Source organism: Paroedura picta, chromosome 16 (assembly GCF_049243985.1).
Source record: "Paroedura picta isolate Pp20150507F chromosome 16, Ppicta_v3.0, whole genome shotgun sequence".
NCBI classification, from domain to species: Eukaryota; Metazoa; Chordata; class Lepidosauria; order Squamata; family Gekkonidae; genus Paroedura; species Paroedura picta.
The window spans coordinates 22675553-22698528 of NC_135384.1; the positions used below are offsets into that span (position 1 = coordinate 22675553).

At 50.9% G+C, this 22976-nt stretch overlaps 3 protein-coding genes and 1 long non-coding RNA gene across 7 annotated transcripts in view; 3 read left to right on the top strand and 1 right to left on the bottom strand.

The window, feature by feature from the left end:
* HOXB9 (homeobox B9) overlaps nt 1-4123 on the top strand; it is a 42709-nt gene extending 38586 nt beyond the window's left edge. For both annotated transcript variants that reach the window (XM_077312989.1, XM_077312990.1), the window contains exon 2: nt 1691-4123. In XM_077312989.1, coding sequence (XP_077169104.1) covers nt 1691-1926 — 236 coding nt within the window. In that variant the 3' untranslated portion in view covers nt 1927-4123. The remainder of the gene's footprint in view (nt 1-1690) is intronic.
* Nucleotides 4124-8328: 4205 nt separating this feature from the next.
* LOC143825043 (uncharacterized) lies at nt 8329-11358 on the bottom strand. Its single transcript, XR_013226936.1, has 2 exons — nt 11201-11358; nt 8329-8483 (listed from the first exon to the last, which is right to left on the bottom strand). It is a non-coding gene; the product is annotated as an uncharacterized LOC143825043 (long non-coding RNA).
* On the top strand, nt 10315-13860 carry HOXB8 (homeobox B8). 2 transcript variants are annotated; one of them, XM_077312993.1, is made up of 2 exons: nt 10315-11414; nt 12384-13860. In XM_077312993.1, exons 1-2 carry the CDS (start codon nt 10994-10996, stop codon nt 12689-12691), a joined length of 729 nt encoding a protein of 242 aa, XP_077169108.1. In that variant the 5' UTR covers nt 10315-10993; the 3' UTR covers nt 12692-13860. The 2 variants fall into 2 exon arrangements, with proteins under 2 accessions (XP_077169108.1, XP_077169109.1); XM_077312994.1 differs by having other exon boundaries at nt 10323-11414; nt 12387-13860.
* A 1595-nt stretch (nt 13861-15455) lies between these two features.
* On the top strand, nt 15456-20216 carry HOXB7 (homeobox B7). Of its 2 annotated transcripts, none has more exons than XM_077312998.1 (2): nt 15456-15989; nt 19959-20216. In XM_077312998.1, the coding sequence occupies exons 1-2, from the start codon at nt 15590-15592 to the stop codon at nt 20213-20215; spliced, it is 657 nt and encodes a 218-aa protein (XP_077169113.1). In that variant the 5' UTR covers nt 15456-15589; the 3' UTR covers nt 20216. The 2 variants fall into 2 exon arrangements, with proteins under 2 accessions (XP_077169113.1, XP_077169114.1); XM_077312999.1 differs by having other exon boundaries at nt 15459-15989; nt 19962-20216.
* The last annotated feature ends 2760 nt before the right edge of the window (nt 20217-22976 follow it).

The following is a 22976-nucleotide window of genomic DNA, read 5'->3' on the forward strand; positions in this document are numbered from 1 at the left end:
TGGTAGGGGGGGTTGGGGGACTGTTCAGGCGCCCCTGGACACCCACGCCCTATAGGAATGCCTCCTTGTAAATCTATAAGGGTTTGGGGAAGGGGGGGGGTTGTTTTGTTTTCCGAAGTGTAGCGTGCCAGTTGGACATAACTCTCTTCCCCCCTCCCCTTCCTGTTTGGGGAATAGCGTGAAATGAGAGATAAACTTGTTTTCCTGGGGCACACGTCATGTTTCCTTGAAGGGCCAAGAAATCACACAAACACGAATAGTAATAATAAAAAAAAAGGCAGGGGGAGGGGGTGTCTTTGGTAGAGACGTTGTTTCCCCCCCCCTCCTCCAAATGCCATTAAAAGATAGGTAGCGGTATTAATTATTAACTGCATGGCTCTTCTTTAATATTTAATTCTGCCTATTAGAGCCAGACACTTTCGCGGAGGGCTGGGAAGGCAGGAGATTCGCCCACCGCTGGGGGGGGGGGAGTTTCCCCCTCCTCCAAAACCGGGATGCGATTTGTTGAAGACCCCGGGAAATGGCTTCTGCCCCTCCGGACCTCCTGACTAGGAGAATCCGCGCTTTGCAGGGGCTCCCTGGCACGGCGGAAGGCGCCCCGGAAGTTGGGCATGCTCCATCTCCCCACCGTGGCTGTGCCCCGTAGAGGAGATGCCCCCTTTGTGCCAGAGACAGCAGGAAAAGCCCTTCCCCCGCCACCCTAACCTGGCTTTTTGAGCACAGCGCAAATGCCGCCCGGGTTACTCCCGAGTCGACTACAGCGCTGCGCAGAAGCCAGTGGGATCCCTTCCTCTGCCTCGTGTCCACGGCTGTGTTCCTCTCCCCCTCCGGCGCCCAGGTGGGCTCGTGTCTCAGAGCGCAAACCTGAGAAGGTGGCCTCAGTCCCTCAAAAGGGCTACCCAGGAAAGTTTCTTTAGCAGGGCGGGGGGAGGGAGAAAACATGGCCCACCGGCTCCTTCCCGAGGGGGCCTGGCAGCCGAGCGCTCCGCGTCCCGGGATATCTCCCCCCCCCTCCCTCCGTCTTGGGGGGAAGCGTCCGGCGGCGCTACAAGGACCCGCTGCAGGAGATTTTTGTGGCCCACACAGAACAGGCCACAGCAGGGTGGGGATGAGAGTCAGGTTTTTAGGGGGGGGGGGAGACGAGCGAGTGCTGAATTATTCATAGTTGTGGGATGCGGGATGAATGAATCGGAGCCTCCGAGCGGGAAACCGAGGCGAAAACCTGCCCTGCAGTCGGGATCGGTTGGGTTTTGCCACTGGCTCGGATTAGAAACTCGGATTTGAACGATCCCTCCCCCGCGTCGTCAAAGGGCTTCCCTTCCTCGACCAAGTCTCCCACGAAGCCTCCACAGGCCCCAAAATAAGCGACCGAACCAGTTGACCAACCTCCTGCCCGCCCGCCGGCCCTTATTGGACCCCATCACTGCAGGGTGATCCGACAGAACTCTCCGACCTCCTGTCTGGAGACGGGTCGGTTAACCTTTACTTCCTTTCCCCTCCGTACCTGGCTGCCCCCACAGGTGACCAGTCTGAGGCCCATGGATTGACTTTGGGCAACTTTGTCCGCCCCCCCTCCCCTCTTGGCAGGTGCAGGTCTCCTTCCTGGTCCGAACTTCTTGCTGGGGGATGGTTGGCCAGGGGCGTGACGTCCTCGGGGCCTTGACCGGCTCTCCCGCTCTCTCTCTTCCAGGTAACCCGGCGGCCAACTGGCTACACGCCCGCTCCTCCCGGAAGAAGCGATGCCCCTACACCAAGTACCAGACCCTGGAACTGGAGAAGGAGTTTCTCTTCAACATGTACCTCACCCGGGACCGTAGGCACGAAGTGGCCCGGCTCCTCAACCTGAGCGAAAGACAAGTCAAAATCTGGTTTCAGAACCGAAGGATGAAGATGAAGAAGATGAACAAGGAGCAGGGGAAAGAGTGAAGGTCCCCCGGCCCGGCCCTTCCCTCTTTTCTCCCCTCCCCCCAACACAATTTGGGCTTGCTTAAAAACTTCTGCCGCGTTTATGGGCCATGGTCCCCTAAAGGTGCTTGAGGGCGGGCGGTGCAGTCGGGGAGGGGAGGGGAGCAAAAACAGACTGCTTGCTCTGAAGCCCAGGAGTTCATCCTGGCTCCACCTGTCCTGGTCTTTGAGGCTCTTCTTTTCCTTCTAAAACTATTGAGGAGGTAACGGCTACAGCCTGAAGAGGCTCGGTGAAGGGACTGGCCCGAGCACTGACCATAGCTTCATGGTAATCTCACGGGACTCGCCCAGTGGCTTCTTGGGAGAGTTTTCCTTGAGCTCTCTTGGACTTCTTCCTTCCCCAGGCCACACCTTGTCCCACACTAGGAGCCTTCTGAGCCCAGCCTCTGGGAGGGAAGCGGGGGAATTTGGGCTCGAGCGCTGCGGATTTCCTGGACGCCAGTGCCCCGGCCACTGAAGGCATCCATGTCCTTATGTCCCTCAGCGTCATATAGATCTATAGGTGGAATTAGCAGCGGAACTTTAGTGGAACTCCCCTCCACGTGCCATCTTTTTTAGAGCACCCCAGTCGGTTTCCTGCCAGTTGGGTGCGGAAGTGCCGCTGCACATTTAAACGCCACCCCCTTACTTAAAAGTCCAGCCCCTAGGGGACAGCTGGGTGACTTTTCCCAACAGGAATGCCTTTGCATCCTGCCTCCGAGGCCTCTGGGCAGGAGAGCTTTCCCGCCAGGTCCTCTTCCTCGCCCCCTCGTTTGAATAGGTTTGCTCAGGAGACCTTCCTCTGCCCCATCAGCAGCTCCTGACTTCTGAGGGGCAAGGGAGGACATTTCTCCCCCACAAACACGCAAGAGGGGGGTGGGGAGAAAGGAGAGAGCCCCACCTTTGTCCTGGTGGCCAGGTGGTGTGTGTGTGTGTTCCTAGTGGCCAGCTAGTTGTAATTTATTGGGGGAAATCCCTATTCAGAGAACCATACAAGTGCCAAACCGGTGTGAGGAACGTCTGTGGACCTCCCTTCTCCTTCGCCCGAGGTGTGTGTGGAGAAGTTTTAATACTTGAACGTTCTAGGGATATTTTTGGCTGCACCCTTCCTCTCCCAGAACATGGCCACCCTCCATGCTCACAAGAAACCCACGTTTTGAAGGGCATAAAAGATCTCGGTGGCCTTTGGTGGCGGACAGGGAGCCTCACTGTTTACGCAAGAATCCTCACTTCATCCTGGGAAGAATGGGGTTCTCAATTTGGGGCGCTCTGCTGACTTTTGGCTAACACCACATAGGATTCTGCTGTCCTTATGACTATTTCTATTTAGCTTCCCCCCTCCACCGGAGGGATTGAGTGAGTGGGGGGGGGAATAGGTAGTTAAGTAACATAGTACAAAGTGATCATGTGTCTATTTTTAAAGGGGAAAAAATCGTGTTCGTGACTGTGCTTTTGTGATCGTTCCGCTAGTTTTTTCTGTGGCTTTTTAGAAATATCAAAAATGGGGTCTACACCTGTTAGTTGCAGAACTGGCAGGATATACTTGTATATAATTTACCTCCCTCCCGTTTCCTGTATCTCCATGCTAAAACTACCAGTATGTTTCTAGAAGTAACACTGTATGTACTGATTTTTTTTGGGGGGGGTAACAAAACAAAGAGGATGGGGAACACAACAAGAGGCAGGCGAAAATGTAATGTGTCTCTTTCAGGCAATTTCTGGGCAAAGTGGTTTCAACGGAGAGATCTAATTTCATAGAATGTTGTATAGGATTTTTATACCGGCCCTTCCTGGGGAGAAGCCATGGTTCTGTAGAGATTTGATAGGCACATCCTAAAGATGGGGGGGAAAGCTAATCTTTTAGGATAGACTTCAGCATAAAATATTCAGCTTTTTTTAAAAAGAAAAAATTAAGAGATTTGATGACTCAAAAACCTCTTTCTTTCTTTCTTTCTTTCTTTCTTTCTTTCTTTCTTTCTTTCTTTCTTTCTTTCTTTCTTTCTTTCTTTCTATCAGGCAAACAGTGCTTTTGAATAGCATAAAACCTTTAGTGTGTGGCTCAAATTTTGTCAAACTTCACCTTGTCTCACTACGCCAATCTTGCAAATGGAATTTCCTCTTCCTGCCCCCCATCTCACATGCCCAGTAAAAATAAACATGATTTGTCTTCTTTTTTTTTTTTTAAATACTGCTTTAAGAGGCTTTCTCTTGCGTCCTTCATTTGGGGTTTGGGGGAGATTCTCTGGTTTGTCTGTAGTTGGTTTCCCGGTCGAATATGCGCCCGCTGGAACAGCAAACGGGTCCTGAGACCTTTCGGAGCACGACAGCCACATTGTAGAAAGAAATGTCTCCCCGTCAACCTTTTCACTCCCTCTTGCCCCAGACTTATCCCAACAGCACAGCAGTGAAGACAAAAAAAAAAAAATCTTGCTTTAGACACCCACGTTTTGGGGCGCAGTAAAGGATGGGCGGTTTGGAAAGCCAAGAGTTGATTTCGTTTCAAAACCTTCCTGGTTTCTTTCCTCCTATAGGGCCCAAGCGCGTTTTATTTCACTCCGCAGTCGTTTAATGTCTCCGCATAAAAACCGATCGTGTGCCGGGGATCCCCTTCACGCCACCCGCATCCCGGGTGCGGCTGCCTCTGCCAGCTCCTCAAAGATCCTGCCGGCTCTCTTCTCTTTAACTTGGCTCTTTAGAGAGCATTAAAGGTTTGGGGAGGCTTTCCTTTCCCTTTGTGGTGAGAAACCGGTTTGCTTGTTTTTTTTTTAATCGCGACTTTAAAAAGTCAGTCGGGCGGGGGCAGTCGAAGAATTCAGTCCCTGGGCCGCGGTGGCTGGTCATTTTTTGCTTCAATGTCCAGCTCGGCCACATCCCGAAACCCGCGCAGCAAAGCGGCAATAAAAGCGGCTTCCCTCTCTTTCCGTTTGTGACGACAGGAGTCTTGATTCCGGGAAGGGACCCTGATCCTAAAAGGAACGGGGAGACGGGAGGAGGCGCCGGAGTGGGCCCGTGTTGCGTTTCCACAGCGGTGGCGGTGGAGACAGGGAGACAGACGGGCTTGCCGCCCTTGCCAGAGCGGAGTCTGGTCTCTACCCCAAGGAGAATGCCCACCGTTGCGAGAGGCAGAAATCCGTCTTGAGATCCTGCCGCCAAGGAAATCCTCTGGTCCTTTTCCACCCCGGCAAAAGCTCTCCTTCCGCTGTGATTTCCAGGGTCCGGCGTCCAACCAAACTGGGGCGAGGGGGGAGGTGAAGGAAGGAAGGAAGGACACTCGGGTCTTACCGGAGAAGGAGCGGAAGAAAGCCGCTTGCGGGAAAGGAGAAACAGAGAGAAGAAGAAGAAGGAAGGAAGGAAGGCGAGGAGAACTCCAGCGCAGTGGGCTGCAATAAAAGAATATGACCGCCATAAAACTTTATAGGGTATAAATTTCTGAAGGTTAAGGAACTAAGCAACTGTAAAACAAACAACGGTCGAAAACTTTCAGAAGCTCCTAAATTACTAGACTGTCTGGAGAAAGGGGGGCGGCCGGGGGGGGGGGCGGAGGTGCTGGAAACGCATTTCTACTTGACTCAAATTCTTTTTTAAAGGGGGGGGGAAAAACAGTGGTCGTATTTGATTGAAAAGAATAACACTTGGAGGGTTAAATCGATTTCGTTGGGCGAATCCAGTGGAAGTCCAGCGGCCTTTGGTGTCACTTCTTCTGGCTTTGTGAGCCTGACCACCGCCAAGCTGCCCGCACCCTGGACCATCAGCTCTCAGCAACACACACACACACACACACACAAAACGCTCACACGACACCACCAGATCGAGACACACAGCGCCAAAGTTCTGGCGAGACGGCTGGGCTTCGAAAGCGTTTTCTGCCGTCTTTAAAAAATCTGTTTACAACCCAAGCTTTTCCCCATCCAGAGCAGAATACTCCAATTGTTTAGTCTCGCCCCCCCTTCCCTTTCTCCTTTCTTTTTCAACAATGGTGGTTTTTTCAAAAGCGAGAGCCTTTTCTGCAAAAAGTGTCCTGAAAAGGGACCGTTTGGGAAGTCACGCCGGATAAGCGAGAGGTTGACTTGTGGAACGGAGGCCGTTGACTTCCCCTTCAAATCACCGCCACCTACGAATCCTAATCATTTCATAAATGATTTATTCACTGCAACAATGTTTGGAAACAAACACAAAGGGAGAGAAAGAGATCCATAAAAGCGCACGTACGCGCGGGCGCATTAAGTCAAACTAACCTCATCTTTATTAGCCCAGTATGGGTCTTTTTTTTCCAAAGGGACGTCTTACTCCAAATGGTCATTAGATGGCGCTATTACTCTACTGTAGAAATGAAGGGACCTCGGCTTCCCTACCGGCCGCTTTCCTTCTTTCTTCCCAAACACCTTGATTTCATTAGGAACAATAAACGGAACGGTTGTTCAAACCCATTGTGAATAAATCCAACCGACAAAATATAAAAAAATATATAGATATAAGGTTAATTATGGTGATTTTTCAACGCTGACTGCTGTTGTTAAAAAGAGGCTCTCTCTTGTGGTGATGAAAGCCACCCCACGCCCCCGGCAGGAAACCTGAAGGTGCCCAGATGCGGCGGGAAGTTCTCCTGCGCAAGAGACCGTGCCGTAGATCTTGCGAAGACCCTGTGCATTCCAAACGGCTTGTAAAGACAGGACTTCGCGGGACATTTCGGCCCAGGATCTCTGATGCTTGATGAAACAGAAGCATGAGTAGGGGCGTGTGTGGCTAAGAGTTAGAGAGGGGCGTAGATGAAAGCGGGGAAACAAAAAACTCACCTAATAGTTTTAGGATCCTCGTTTTGCGCCTCCACTTAGGTGGGCCGGGTTCAATTTTTTTTTAAAGGGGGCATGGCTGTTTAAACATTTTTTTTTTAAAGATAGGCAAGCAACGACGGATCCTTGAGCTGGCGGCGTGAGGTCAGGAGGTTGTTCTTCCATAGCCCCCCACCCCCGGTTACCTCGGCCAGGGGTCTGCTAAGCAGCAGGGTAAACAGACCAGGTCCCTGAATAATCGACAGACTCTCGAAATGCTGAAGTCGTTGGGGGATCGATGCCAGCAGCTTCGGGGAGGGCCCCTGAGTTTCAAACCAAGCACCGGCTTCTTCTGGGGGCCGTGTGTGTGTGTGGGGGGGGGGGGTCCGCAAACAGGCAAGGAAGCCGGAAAAAAAAAGGGGCTTTGAATGTGCCCCTGCCAGGATCCCGTGAAACCTTCCCCCTTGATCTAGGGAGACCAGCAAATGTCACTTCCAGAAATCTGTTTTGAAAACGCACTCGCCTACTTTGCAATTGGGAAGCTTCCGCCACCGGATCCCCATGATCGCCAGTGCCAGTACTGGGGAAAGCCCGTGACAATTGATCAGAACGGGCGGGGGGAATAGAATCACCAGAAAGGAGGAAATCGGGACCGGGGATCTCATTTGATCCAAGACTTTTCTGTCCAAATCGTCCAGGTTCCCTTAGAAACCATTTGGGCCGCAGGTACAGCGGGTCGTTGGGATTCGATCGACCTTCCGGGAACCCATTTTACAACAGCACTTAGCCTCGGCCTCCCCCCTTCCCCTCCCCGCTCAGGGCAGCCCAAAAAGGCCACTTGAAGGAGCAGGCCACTGCATAAATGTGGTCGCTCTTTAACCAGAAGCAGTTGGGGCGAATTAATACTTCAGCCCTTGCAAAACAGACCGAGGAAGGAGCAAAACCTCCCGGACTCATAAAGGAACGAGAAGTTATAGTTTACCAAGTGATGTGTTTGGGGGGGGGGGGGGGGGAGTAAGCTTTCCTAATAAATCTTTTCCCTCCACCGGGTCTTTGTAAATCATGTCCCCACTTTCTCTCGTGGTGGCTTCCGTCTCTCCCTTTAGGACAGACACATTTGCCCGCGACCGACCGTGCGCCGGAGATTTAAAGGCCGGGGCCGATTCTGGATCCGCTGGGTGGGTCCCTCGTAACCACGTTACGCCTCAAGCCGCCCTGCCCTTGGTGGAGAGAAAATGACCCCTTCTCCCCCCCTCCCCTCCCCTCCTCTCGCCCTGCCTGCCCACACAGGGCACCCCCGGCCAGGCACAAGCCCACACGCACGCAACAGACCACGTTGTGGTTCACCACGCTCACGTTGCTGCGCCGGATTGACCCCAGAGCCCTCCACGGTCCAGCCCCCGTGTCTTGCTTTGGGATCCGGCGGGAGCCAGATCATATGCGCGGCCGCAGGGGTGGCGTGCGTGGGGCCGAGGAGTCGCCTGCTTTCTGGCTGGCACCCTCTTAGAGAAGAGGTGGGAACTTTTCGATGGTCCCCCAGGGTGGCCAGGAGGGGAGGGATGGGGCTCGGGGCCTGTCGGGATCCGGTGGACTTGTGGGCCGTAAGAACCAAACGTTTGTCACAGCAAGCGCCGTTTATTCTGCTGGGTGGGGCGGCAAAGGAGATGGGAAAACAAAATAATACATTTCGCCCCCAACTCGGAAAGATGCCATTGAAGACGTCGCCGGCGGTGGAAAGACCTCCGAGAAAGCAGTTCGATCAAAGCCGCCCTGCACAAAATAAAAGAGAGTTTACTTTAAAATAATATTCCTTCCTTCCTTCCTTCCTTCCTTCCTTCCTTCCTTCCTTCCTTCCTTCCTTCCTTCCTTCCTTCCTTCCCTCCTTCCTTCCTTCCTGCTCTAGGCCTGCGCTAAATCCTTCATGGGATTTCTCTTGGGGAATTCTGCTTAGATTAGGGGATTTGTGCTTCTTACGAGGAGGCCTTTCAGTTCCAGCCCTTGTTTGACTCGACCCTTGAGGGTGTAAACGGGCTACACCTTATGGGGTGACTGGGGGGGGAGCGTAGTGTCTAGCAAGGTAGAAGGTCAGAAAAAGGGGGCTCAGGGTGGTCCTAGAGTGCCCCTCAGTTTCTGGGTTCCACGGGGAAGGTCTCTGAACCGGGGCAGGAGCCTCGTGGCGAGCTTGAGGTTGGCGGGCTGGGGTCGGTAGGTCTTGGGGAGGGGGGGAGAGAAATTGAAGCCCCGAAGTCGTATTCTTGTTTGTGAAAAGGTCTTGGAAACAGTTGCTGACTGCGTTGAAAGGGTCCCTCGAATTCAAACCGCCCCCCCCCGTGTGTGTGTGTTTATCACGAGTGAAATTGACGAGTTAGCAGGCTAAAAACCTGAAGGCAACTTTCACAGACGTCAGTAAAATACAAAGCCCCCCCCTTCACGCACACACACATCTTCTGCCCCCCCTTTTTGCTTCTTAAGGAAGCGCCCCCCCCGTCCCCAAGCGAAAAGCACCTTGTGGCCCCAAGCTGGCCGAGAAGGGCCGGCCTCAGCCTTCCCATCGATGTGGCCATGGGGAGAGGACGAGAGAGCGAGCAGATCGCATCTTCTCCTCCGCGATGGAAGGGGAAACGCGGGGAGGGGGGGCAGTGAGAGGAGAGGGAGCAGGAGGGGGGGATGTTTGGGGGGGGGGGAGAGAGAGAGAGAGACTAAGAGAGCCGAAAAGTCAATGTTATATATGAAAAACTATAATCATTTTAATTCAGTATCGACACCCCAACATCTTGCAATAATGGAGTTAAGGCGCCAATGGAAGGCGGGGCTTTTATAGCAGTAGAGGAAAAGAACTCGTAAAACCCATTTAACAGCTTTTTATGTAGTGCGCTATAACCCAGCAAGCACATCTCCGGGTGTTTTATTTATTTATTTATTTATTTACGCGTTCTTCTCCCTCTCTCTCCCTCTCCCTCTCTATCTCTCCCCCCCACTCCTAAATTTTATGACGCTTTATAGTTTGTTAAACAGTTTACGCCCCCCCTCTTTGGGCTCCCCTCCCCGGTTGCAAATGGGCCGTTTCTTCCCCCCCCCCTTTCTTGTTTTGCCCGCTGATAGTTAAACCTTTATCAATAATAAGGAAATTGATCATTAAAATGTTAAATCTGACTACCTCGTTTGTTTTAAAATATGTTGCGGCTACAGGACGCCGTACGATTTGATAACTCGGTATTAAAATACCAATTACATTTATAGGAGGCTTTTAGAAGAAAAAAAAACGGGTAGCAATTAAATCCGGCCTCTTTTTACAGTTTTCCAACGCAGCCCTGACATTTTCCAAACGCTGAAACTGCCTCGTTAAAAAAAAAAATAAAAAAATAAAATAAAATAAAAATAAAAATGGAAACTAACGACGGGACCAAAGTCTCTCTTTAATTTTTCAACCCTCCCCAAATATCAATCTTTGGGGTGGGCTTAGGTAGATGATTTGTCGTGGGGCGAGAGATATCTCATTAACGTAGATAGTTTAGCATATTTAATCTCTATATTTACCCCACCCCCCCTTTCTCCCTCGCTCGCTCGCTCTGCGCTCTCTCTCTCTCTCTCTCTCTCTCTCTCTCTCTCGCTCTCTCTCTCTCTCTCTTTCCTCCTCCGTCTCACTCGCCTTTCTGCTCGCAGGCTGAACAGAGTCCGTGTGGAGTAGGTGGAAACCAATAGGATGAGGGTTCCGTAATAGATGCAAATGATCCAGAAAAGACACTGCGAAATATGAACAAACTCATTTGCTCCGAAGTAAATCACGGAAAACTGTTTATGAACTGGCACCTCTCCTCGGAAATGTAAAGCGAGAAGTCCCCTCTCTCTGGTTTTTTTTTTTAAGTGCCGGATTTTATTTTATTTTTTATTTTTTTTTATTTTTAGGGGGGGGTTGAAGAAGAAGAAGAAGAAGAAGAAGAAAGGGGGAAAGAAGGAGAAGAGAGAAAGAGGAAAAGAGAGAGGGGGGAAGACAGAGCGCCAGAAAGACAGACAGAAAGGAGTAACAACCCCCTCAAACATCAGTAGGAAGAGGGATCCGGGACCATGCATTGTGGCAAAGAGTTTTGACTCGATCCTTGGGATTCTCTTCTCTTCTTTTTTTTCCCTTTTTAATCTATGTCTCTCTGTACATATCCCTGGAAATCACAAAGAGTCTCGGGTAAGCGCCTCTTAGTCTCCTGCGATCCTGTGGCGGCTCGAAACACCCCGTCCTCGCACCTTCCGTCGCTACCTATTTAAAATAAGCTATTTATATTAAAATGAGCTCTTACTTCGTCAACTCCCTTTTCTCCAAGTACAAAACCGGAGACTCCCTGCGCCCCAACTTCTACGACTGTGGGTTCGCCCAGGAGCTCGGAGGGAGACCGACGGTGGTGTACGGGCCGAGCACGGGGGGCACCTTCCAGCACCCCACCCAAATCCAGGAGTTCTACCACGGGGCGTCGTCTCTGTCCAGCTCCCCTTACCAGCAGAATCCCTGCGCCGTAGCGTGCCACGGGGACCCGGGCAACTTCTACGGCTATGACCCCTTGCAAAGGCAGAGCCTCTTCGGCGCCCAGGACTCCGACTTGGTGCAGTACCCGGACTGCAAGCTCGCCTCCTCCGGGCTGGGAGAAGACGCCGACAACGCCGAGCAGAGCCCGTCGCCCACGCAGCTCTTCCCCTGGATGCGACCGCAAGGTGAGCAGGCGACGTCGAAAGGGCCGGCTGGCCGGCCGGCAGCCGCCGAGGCATTTCCTGAACCCATAAAACAACTTCGCCCTCCTTTTCTCCCCCACCTCCGCCGCTATCTCTCTCTCTCTCCCCCCCCCCCCAACTCCCTCCCTTCCCGACCCCCGGTTACTTTTTTACTGTTTTATTAGCGTAAACTTTTGCACTTCTCAATAGCTTTATCGCTTCATTACCCTGAAAGGGACCCTTTTTCTTCTGAATGGGGGAGAACCGGACCTCTCTCTCTCTCTCTCTCTCTCTCTCTCTCTCTCTCTCTCCTCCAGCCTTCTCCTCCCGTCCACCCCACCCCGTCCCCCTTTCAATATGCGAAGCTTCCCCTTAAAGTTTATGGTACTTTTACAACCTTTAAGACCCTCTTTTTGTGTTTCTCCTTCGCCTCCCCTGCCTCCACCCAATCCGCGCCCCCCAACCCTAGTTATTATCTTTTAACCCTCTAGAGATGCACGGGACGGGGGGGGGGCGCACCCTCGGGAAGACTGGTCTGGCCAAGAGGGGGTTGAGGAGGGAAGGGGGCTTGCGAGAAGAGGAGGACCCTTGGCGGCGGCGGGGGGGGGGGGGAGAGAGAGAATGGGAAGAGCAATATATTCTTTCAAAAGGAAAAGGAAGAGGGGGGGGGGAAGCCCAGGGTGGTATTGCCGGCTGGGGGCTGGAGCGCATATGTGGCCCTCGTCGCCTCTCTCGCGCTCCCTCCGCCCTTCCCCGGATAATTACCTTCCCCTTTGTAATATTATAGAAGGGCAGTTGCTTCCCTGCCTTTGTGTGTGTGCGTGTGTGCGTGTGTGTGTGTGTCCCTCCTCTCCTCTCTCTCCTCTCTCTCCTCTCCTCTCTCCCCCCTAAACTGTTTTTATGTATCTTCTCAATCCTCCTTTTCTCTCCCTCCCGCCTCCCCCCCCCGCCTCCCCCCTCGCAACACCCCAGCAGCCGCTGGACGGAGGAGAGGCCGGCAGACGTACAGCCGCTACCAGACCCTGGAGCTCGAGAAGGAGTTCCTTTTCAACCCTTACCTGACCCGCAAGCGGCGGATCGAGGTGTCGCACGCCCTGGGACTGACCGAGCGGCAGGTGAAAATCTGGTTTCAGAACCGCAGGATGAAGTGGAAAAAGGAGAACAACAAAGATAAGTTCCCGAGCAGCAAATGCGAACAGGAGGAGCTGGAGAAGCAGAAAATGGAAAGAGCGCAGGAGGCGGAAGAGGGCGGCGAAGCACAGACCGGGGAGAAGAAATAGGCCACGGGGAAGCCCACGGACAGGCGAGCCGCCCACAGCCCCCTGGCCCTTCCGTTCGTGCCAGCCGGGGGTGGGGGGGCGGGCGGGCGGTGTGTGTGTGTGGGGGGGTCAACACTGCTTAGGGAAGGGGGACTCCCTCCTCTTCCGTTGCTGTCAAACAATATAGCTGTGAGCGTCTACTTCTGATTGTCCTTTGATACATACGATGAACTATATCTATATTTAAAAAAAAGAGAAAAATCTTGGGGTCTTTCTAGCTTTGTTGCTATTTTTTCCCGTTTTCTTGCCAGTTAAGACTTAGTACTAGTGTGATGCAAATAGTTTCTGTTAACCATGACTGTGAAAATGATTTCTCCCTCTCCCCCCTTCCTCCCCTCCCCTCTCCTCCCCTCCCCCCTCTCCTCCCCCTCCTTTGGGGCGAGAGAGATGCTCTGAGCGCTGCGGGAGAGCCTGGGCATTATGTGCCGTCTGCGCCGCCCTCAGCAGAGTTGCCCCCTCCGGAGTCCGCTGAGGTTTATGGCCTTGGACCGGCGTGACTCTGCTTGGGACCGCCCTGCCTCCTTCTGGGCGCCCTGGGTTCCCCTTCTTGCTCTCCCCAAACCTAGGGATCGCGTGGAAATCCTGTTGGAGCACTTTCAAAACCAGTCCCCCCCTCCCCCCCCCCCGTCCCACTCCAGTTGTGGAGGGAGCTCTGAAAGCAAACACCCCCGACAACATGAAACTGCCTATTTCTGATGTAGTTGTTTCCTTTATGTTAAGAGTTGACTCCCTTCCTTTTGGCTTCCGAGTTTGCTTTGGTTTATGCGTTTGTCTTTTTAAATGTCTGTCTTTAAAAGGGGAAAAGAACCTCTTTCTCTCTCTCTCTCTCTCTCTCTCTCTCTCTCTCTCTCTTCTCTCTATTTAGTTAGCATGCGCGCAGTGGAACAAGTTGTAAAAAAGTGCTTCCCCCCCTCCCTCCCCCCGGATTTTGTTTATTCCCCCCCCTCCTTTCCTCTTAGGTTTACTGTGAACAACAACAAAAAAAAAGAGAATGTATACTGTATACGTGAATTACTTTATGGGGGGGAGGGGAAACTAATGCTATATTTTGTCCTCTTCTTCCCTTTGTTCTATTGTTGAAGCTGGAAGCGGCGGAAGAAAGGAGTTACAATAAAGTTTACAAGTCACAATTGCTCCCCTTCCATGGTCCTTTCTTCGTCTGACTTTAAAAGTTCCTCGGGGAAGAAGTCTTTAAAACAAAACTACAAGAAGCTCCCCCAGCCCTGAATGGCCCCTGGGATCCCAGAGACCTATTGGAAGGACGAGGAAGAAACTTGGGGATGGTGTGTGTGTGTGTATGTGTGTGTGTGTGAAAACTGCACCTTAAAAAGGAACTGGAGAACGGGGAGGGCAAGAACTGGGTTCTGCAAAGAGGCATTAACAGCTCTTCTATGATCTTTCCAGAACAAGTGAATGTTCTTATCTGTTGCCACAAATCCAACAACAACTCAATAACTTATCTGTCAATAGGTGTGCATATATGTTGGAAAGCTACTGGATTCTCCCCCTCCCCCAGTTTCTATGGGGTCATCCCCCTAGGACCACAGGATGCCAGAAGCTTCCTTCTCTCCCTCCCCCTTTTGCTGCCTAACCTTGAAAACTTTTCGTGCAATCTGTACCTTTCCATGGCTCCCTTGCCTTCCTGCCTTCCTTCCTTTTTTCCTTCCTTCCCTTCCCCTCCTTGCCTTCCCTTCCCTTTCCCCTCCCCTCCCTTTCCCTTTATTGGAAGCCATCCCTGCTTCCCCAGCAGAAAGCGGAGTCGCCAGCTGGTCACATTTTCCTTCGCGCTGTAATTGAGTCCAGCAGAAGAGCTGACACGCTTAAATAGAGATCTGTTGTAATCTTTCCTTCCCCCCCCTCCCCCCCCCTCTTTCCGCCACCAGGAAAAAAAGAGAAAGAGAGACGGGCAGCTCAGAGCCCCAGAGCCTGTGGCAGTGGAATAAATGACTTATGGAGTTCAGTGGCGCTTAGAAGGGAAGGGGCTGATCTGGGAGGAGGGGGGGGGGATGTGAAGGATCCCTGGTTGGGGGGAGGGGACTCTCTTGGAGAAACCCGTGGAACGGCCAGTGGCCAAGATACTCGGCCAGAGGCCGCGGGATAGGGCGGGATACACGTCTGGCTGCCCTTCCACGCCGAGGGGCTGAGAGCGATGGGGACCCCGGATCGCACTCCAGGGAGGGTTGCGGGCGCTGCTGGATCTTCGAGGCTTGCCGGGTACCGTCCTGTGCGAAGTTCTCCTCCAAAATGTCCAAGCGCTAGAGAAGGGAGGAAGCGGGAGGGGGCCCAAGGGCTCATTTTTTTCCAGCCTGGGAGAGCTTGTGGGGCCTCCTGGTTGCCCCCCATCCCCTCTCCGCGAGTTGTTTTTCGCCCTCTTTCTTAGCAACCTCCCGTCCTCCTTCTGCTGTCCACCCCCCACCCCCCCGGCTCTTGTTTCCCTGCCAGCGCCTGTCTTGAGGAACTGATGCGGCCGGGGCTCCGGGGTCCCTTCCTTCTCCTTCCCCTGCCCGGCCTGGAGAGAGCCTGGCCTCCCCTCATCCATAATGCATCGTATGGGATCAGCCCCCGACCCCTCGTCCGCACACCCGCCCCGCGCGGAGGCCGGCGCGGTTGGGTTTTTGCCCCCTTTCCACATTCGCAGGGGGACAGCTTAGGGGGTGGGGGGGGGGGAGGTGGAAGAGAGGGAGGAAGACGGGCGCCGATTGGCGGCGCCCGGATCACGTGGGCCGGAGTCACATGGCCACAGGGAGGAAAAAGGGGTTCCTTTTTGGTGTAAATCTGGAGTCTAATTCCGTAATATATCACGGTACCTCGTAAAACCGACACTAAAACGTCCCGGCCTACAAATCACCCGGCCAGATTATGAGTTCATTGTATTATGCGAATGCTTTATTTTCTAAATATCAGGCCGCAAATTCGGTTTTCCCCTCCGGAGTGTTTTCAGAGCAAACTTCTTGCGCATTCTCCTCCAACGCTCAGCGCGCCGGGTATGGCTCCGGGTCCACGGCCTCTTTCGCCGCCTCCATGCCTGGCTTGTACCCCAACGGGGGCAGCATGCACCCCCAAGCCCCCGGCATGTACTCCGGCAGCTACGGGCTGGAAGCCGGCTCGTTCAACATGCACTGCTCGCCCTTCGAGCAGAACCTCTCCCTGATGTGTCCGGGCGACGCGTCCAAAGGCAGCTGCAACAAGAGCGACCAGAGGGATGCGGACTTGAGGCACGAGAACAACTTGCGGATATATCCCTGGATGAGGAGCACAGGTGAGTCTCTTGGGGGCCGCCGGGCTGGGGGCTGGGGGCTGGGAGGGAACCCGTGGGGAGACGAATGTCAGTGCTTTCGAGGGGAGGAGAAGTGAAGTTGGGGGGGGGGGCGCGGTGGGAGAAAGAGGGTGGCTCTCTCTCTCTCTCTCTACTCCTTTTATGACGTGTTCCTCTCTCTCTCTCTCTCGCTCGCTCGCTCGCCCCCCTCTCCCTGTTCGCCGAGACCCCCACCCCACCCCACATGGAAGCGCCCCCCGGGAAATAAATAAATATTTCAATATTTATTAGCCCTCCTCTTCCCAAGGCTAGTTTTCTCTACGGGTCTCTTGCAGGCAGAGTTACACATTTAATCCAGGCGGGCGGGGAAGGGGGGGGGAGTCGCAGTCTCTCCCCCCCCCCCCAAAATAAAATGTCTCGCTCTTGTCGCTTTTCCTCCCTGCAAGGGAGTTCAGCAAACAGCGGCGCCTTGCTTCTCTTCTTTGGAGCCGACTCCAGGGGAAAAGACAGGAGGGGTGCCAGGGAAGGGAGGAGAGGGGGGCGACAGGTTGTGTATGTGTGTCCCGAGGCATTATTGGGGAGAAAAATCGTGAGCTTCTTCCCCTCCCTGGTGGTCAGAATCTAGAATTCGCAGGATCTACATGGCATTCCCCCCCCCCCCTCCAAAGAAAAGGAATAAAAAGAGAAGGACAAACACCAGCCCCACCGAGCTCAAAACCAGGAGCAGAAACGTGACTTGTCCCCGGGGGCTCACCTCGGCGAAGGCTCGAGTGTTTGGACATGGGAGGCCATCTATCCAGACCCGGATCCCCGGTGTCCCGGTGGTCGGTGTACATTGTCTCTGTTTCGACCCACATCTTATTGTTTTGGCTTAATATTTCCCCGATTAAAGGGAATCCAAAATACTTGCTTGGCCGTTGCGCTCGCTAAATACCAGAATTACGTGCGAGAGAAAGAGGGGTGAATGATCTTCAATTCCCGTTCCAGGTGTTTCCCGGCTTGAGCGGACTGTCCCTCTTCTTTCAATAAACCAGACCAAGCAGTCAGTTAAAACAATGGATTTTATTAACCTATAAGATAAGAGAACTCCGGAGTCCCGCAGAAGCTTCCCCGGGCTCCATATACAAGACAATGGTGTGGGGCGGGTTGGGGGGGGGGGGGGGAGCACCGTAGGTGTTTCTATTCCTATTCAGAAAATCACAGGTGGAATCAGAAAACCTGGGGCTGCAGAGCCGAGATGAATGTCCCATGTCCTCCTCATAGATAAAAGTTACCCGTACAGAAAAAGTCTAAAGACTTCTACACAAGTCACATGTTTTCCAAGTGAGCATTAAGAGGGTCTCAATATTATGAAAGGCATAAATTACTGGTTGCTGTTTTGGTCCAGCCTCCCACCCACCCGGCCCCGCAAACAACAACAGTAGGGGAAATCTGTTTATTAGGAAGGACAGAAACTTCACCGGAGAACGCCGGGCAGTTTTGAGACTATCCAGGTCCTTCCTTGACTTTTCTCTCTGGCTGGCCAAAAAAAGAAGAAGGGGGTGGGTGGGTGGGAATAAGTGATGAGGAAAAGAGGGAGTGGGTGACACGGCTTGGAAACTAAACACACACACACACACACCCTCCCTGCTGTACATTCGTATGCCAAATTTTTTTTTAGAAAGTTGGTTTCAAGGAGGAAAATCCATGGAAGTGAGAGAGAAACCAAGAGATCTTAAAATGGTGTCACTTTGTTTAGGATTGCTCTGTAGGGATACAAAAGTGTGTTGGCCAGTGCTTGGGAGCCTTCAAACAATATCTATCTATCTATCTATCTATCTATCTATCTATCTATCTATCTATCTATCTATCTATCTATCTATCTATCTATCTATCTATCTATCTATCTATCTATCTATCTATCTATCTATCTATCTATCCCGGCTGGGACTGACCCTCCTGAAGATACATCCTTTACCTTATACAATTCCACGGATTCCTCTACCAACTCTTCCACATCTGGCTCCTTGCCTCCGCTACCCTGTGGTTTAAAGGAAGTTCTCTCTACAGATGCATCAGCTACTGAGTAGTTTTTAAAATCTACTTTGGGAAGCCGGGAGGAGGAAGGCCAGAGCCTGAATTCCAGACCAAGTCCGTTCGCAAAGTGCAGGAAAACAGGGGGGATATTGAGGCTGGGGTGGGTGAGATGGGGAGATGCCATCAAGGCCCTTCTTGAAGGTGAAAGGTGTTTTGCTTTCTAGTTTTGCCTGATTTATAAATGTGGCTTACAGATGATTGATCAAAGTCCAGGCTGCTGTTTCTTTTTAATGTGTGTGTGTGTGTGTGTGTGGAAATGGGGGAGGGGGCAGCATTTTAGGAATAATCCTTTTGCTGCCTCCATTGTTTTTGGAAAGTCAGGCTGGCGGTGGTGGGACAGGATGGTTGGTGGCTGGGGACATAAGTTAGATGTCTCCAGCCCAGTACACCGTCTTGCGGCTCCCTGGATAGTTTTTTGCCAGTTTCTCAGCATTTCAATGGGCCTTCCAGATAGGCTTTCTCTTTTCATCCCCCCCCCAAACTTCTCCTTTCATCTTTCTTGTCTGGTCTTGGGATAGATCTGGGAGATTCTGCTGGCGAGCAGGGGAATGTGTCTCCCCATTCAAGAGAAGTTTATGCACTCCCTTGAAAGATTTTACAACCCCACATTCCACAGACATCTTCTCTCCCCCCTTATTTTACAGCCGGACTGGCTTTTCGGCTGTCCTTTCTTAAACAGAAGACCATCTCTGTCCACCCCCACCCCCACCCTGTAAACAACAACACAACAACAAAAACCCCAACAGTTCCAATCCTGTTTTGAATGAATGGGTTTTGGATGGCCCAGGAGAAGCAAAAAAATAAAATAGAATAAAACTTTGATCTAGTCGCCAAAAAACCCAGCATCAAGTCTGTTTTACAGGATCATACCGACAAGAGGACTCCAAGAGACGGAGGTGGTAGTGGTGACGGAGGAGGGGGGTAGACGGAGCGCTGGTTTTAAAAACCCGAGATTCTTTGGACGCTCGAATAAATAGCTGTGGTCAGAGACATGACTCTTGCTTGAAAGAATTCCCATCTCAACCAATATATCCAGCTTCCGAATTCCCTAATGGGAAAAAAAAGAGACAACAAAGACATTTCCCCCCTCCAGACACTTAAAACAGGCATGCAATGTGGACTGCAAAGGAAACAAGATTAAGCACACATTATTATGAAATTATTGCTGCTACAGCTCCTGGGTGGGAAAAGCCGGCCAGATGTGGGAATAAATGCCAGGGAGATGTTTCCTTCGGTTTGTTTTGGCCTTGCTAATAAGGCTGAGTAGGGCCACGGGCGGGAGAAGGTACATAACCTGCCCCGTGCCTTTAATGTATACACATGGCAAGAAATGTTTTTCCGAGGTTGGGAGAGGGCATATGCTTTAAAGCAGACCCCTCCCAAAGCAGGCCCTCTGTGGCCATTGCAGACTCATAAACAGCAATCCTAGGAAAGCCGGCCGAGAATAAGTCCACGCACAGGTCAGACTCACAGCCGAAGAAAGAGGGACGTGTTTGGAGAATACAGAATTGAAGCAGCAAGTGGCTTTTCAAGAAACATGCATGATGGTGGCAGAGACAATGCGGAATCTTGGTGGACTGTGTGCTCATTTTTATCTCTCTGCCTACAGTTCCTTCCTTCCTTCCTTCCTTCCTTCCTTCCTTCCTTCCTTCCTTCCTTCCTTCCTTCCTTCCTTCCTTCCTTCCTTCCTTCCTTCCTATTTATAAATACCTTTACAATAAATGCAATTTTCAGCCTAGAAGGACTTGAAAGGAAACAGGCCAGTGAATCCACACTCTGCTAAAAAAAATAATGTGTGGTATAATATTTCTTTAAAAAACAAACAAAACCCAGAATACATCTCAAGCACCCCGAATTGAACTAACCGGCGTCCTTTTCTCCCTCTCCTTTCTCAAGCAGGGACTGACAGAAAGCGAGGCCGTCAGACCTACACCAGGTACCAGACGCTGGAGCTGGAGAAGGAATTCCACTACAACCGCTACTTGACCAGGCGGCGACGCATTGAGATTGCCCACGCCTTGTGTCTTACAGAGAGACAGATCAAAATCTGGTTCCAGAACAGGCGCATGAAGTGGAAAAAGGAAAACAAACCTGCGGGACCAGGCTCCAACAGCCAGGAAAAACCAGACGCCGAAGAAGAGGAAGAAGAGTGAGGGGGGGTGGGGTGGAGAATAGGGGGAGGGGGGAAGAGAGCGAGCTGAGAGAGAGGTGGGTGAAAAGTGTGAGGAACAAATTGACTGCACTGTCCAGAAAGTTAAAGCAAGGCACACGGATTTAAAAAAATAAATAAACGAATTAAAGACTGTACATTGAAACAAGAAACGAATGCATCCAAGTGAGCGGAAAGGATGATCTCTTTTGTTTCTTGACTCTTGGAAAACTACCTATATTAACATTTCTCGCTTTTTCTTTTGTACAACAAAAATGGAAAATAAATCTACCTATTCAATGTCTCTTTAGGGTCAAAGATAGTTCCTTTTGCTTCCCTCTGTGGGTCTTCATATCTAGTACATGTATTTGTAAATTTTCCTGTTTTTTTTAAGGTTCTTTTGTTGTGTAATTTTTTTTTAAATGGTATATGAAGTGAAAAAAGTGGATGTGATTAGCACTTTTCTTTAGAAAAAAACATGAACTCCGAAATTATGAAGGGAACACAATACTTTAAGCTTAAAACGATGTACATAATTCTACGAGATTCCTGTATTTCTCCTCTTCTCCCCTCTTGGTAGATTTGTGCCTCTAGTCTGGTTACCCGTGCTGTATTTCATATTTTTTTATTTTTTGGCTTGTTTATGTTGGTGTATATTTTGACGTTCGACAATGGACCACTTCCTTAAGTCAGTCGCTAGAGAGAGAGAGAGAGAGAGAGAGAGAGAGAGAGAGAGAGAAAACCACGGAATTAATATTGTGCGAGTAAACCAATGTATATGATAGGAAATAATTTAATAGTTGGCCAAGCCTTTTTATTCGTATTTTGTGATTACTATTATGTAGAAATGGGAGGCATTAAAATAACCTTACTGAATATAATCAGAAATTATTTGGGTCTTTATTTGGGTCGTGTGTGTGTGTGTGTGTGTGTGTGTATGCAGTTGTTTAGCCTGGCAATAATCCATGCTGAAATTGCTCCTGTGCAATCCCTGGCTGCTTCTGCAATCCTTGTTTCACTGGGGCCTGCACACGAGACATTCTTTCTAAACAAGCCCTATAGGGTGCATATTCCCTAAAGTCAATTTCTGGATTTTTAAAAAAATGGATTTTCTTGCTGAACCAGACCTTTGCTCCTGCCACCATTCAGTGCAGTGTTAAAATAAAACAAAATCCTTCGCTTTAATTCCAGGGTGTAAAACCGTGGTGCTAACCACACTACATTACTAAGCGTGGGGGTGGGGATGAGGGTGGGGGTAAGAAGCTTGGCTAAGGACCTGCATGCCCTTACCTCCTCTCTGAGGACTTCACTCCGGCTCCCTCAAGAAGCAAAGAGAGAAGAAAGAAGAAGAAGGAAAAACAACAAGAATAATAATCTCCCACCAAACCATATCTTCGGGGTGGGAGAAAAGTGCAGGCCCTCGGGATTGCTTTCTTCAGCCTTCCTGGCTCTCAGGACTTCAGGAGATCTATCGAAAACAAGCAAACAAAAGCCCACCAAAAAAAAAAAAGAACAACCCCCCCACACACACTTCTTCCATTGCAGACAAATTTAACATAAAAAACAAATATAAAATAAATGGAAGCAATAAAGCGGGAGGGGGACAACCAATTTTGCATGATAACCCCGTATCTTTTTAAAAAGATTGTTATAATTGCGAGTTTGAACCCACACCATTCTGCAGTAGCTGGACTGTATAATATCTAGATTTCCCCTCTAAGGCGGAATAACGGGAAATTAGAGAGGGACGGTGTGTGTGTGTGTGTGTGGGGGGGGGGTTCTTTCCCCCTTGGTTTTTCTTCCTATATCTACATAAATAAATTTGAAGTATTCAGTATTTTCGGGGATTTTTTTTCAAACCCACTTTGCCCTAACAACATTGTTTGCTTTTAAAAAAGAAAATGTTCTTTCTGCATAGCACCAACCCTCCCTCCAAAAGGTATATACGATTACAGTTTCCCAAAAAAAACAGAAACGTTGCTTGCGCCTAGATCGCCTAGATCGCCGCCCTATCCCTTCGAAAGAATGAGGAGCCAAGAACCTTCGCATTTTAAATAAAATATCTGTCAGGAGGATCCGACCCAAGATTTTGGGATGATTTTTGCACAAATGGTATGTTAGGTAGGCATTAGAGAGGTCTCTTCATACAGACCTGCCAAACATCCCTAAATATACAGGATGTTTTTGTGGGCGGGCGTTGGGTGTCCATACCTGCAAATGTCCCCACTTGCTGTATGAATTCATCTGCAGTAGGTGTCATATAGGTGTCATATGGGCAATAATTAGGGAGACCCATATGCATATCCACACTGGATAGGTGCGATAGCCAAATATCACGTTCAAAGAAAACGTATGAGCAAAATATTTTGCATATATTAGGGAGATTTGGCCGATAACCACACGCACAGGATTGTGATCATAAGTGCTTGCGTACAGCGCTGTCCGTGGGTCTGACCGCATTCAACGAATCCAGGGTGCGGTCTTAAACCAACAGGGCAAAATAAAGCAAGGCGGGGTGCGGCCTTATTTCGGCTCCTTTAAACACACACACACAAAATCGGAACAGGGACAAGCAAACAACTGGAAATACCTTGTTGCCAAGGTGACTGTAATTCCGTAGACTTTCCGCAAAGCGGAAACTAGCCCTGGTCGCCCACCTATTACGAATTTGCTGCATTGGACCACTGCTATTGTTTCCGTGGCATGTACCACTGCGGTAGTGGACGCTTCTCGAAGCAGCAGTGCGCCTGTGCGACACTCGTCCC

Excerpts from the sequence above, each read along its gene's own strand:
- HOXB8 (XM_077312993.1), top strand. The coding sequence starts at position 10,994 with ATGAGCTCTTACTTCGTCAACTCCCTTTTCTCCAAGTACAAAACCGGA. Across the intron at positions 11,415-12,383 it reads CCCCTGGATGCGACCGCAAG|CAGCCGCTGGACGGAGGAGA; the intron begins GTGAGCAGGCGA and ends GCAACACCCCAG.
- HOXB7 (XM_077312998.1), top strand. The coding sequence starts at position 15,590 with ATGAGTTCATTGTATTATGCGAATGCTTTATTTTCTAAATATCAGGCC. Across the intron at positions 15,990-19,958 it reads TCCCTGGATGAGGAGCACAG|CAGGGACTGACAGAAAGCGA; the intron begins GTGAGTCTCTTG and ends TCCTTTCTCAAG.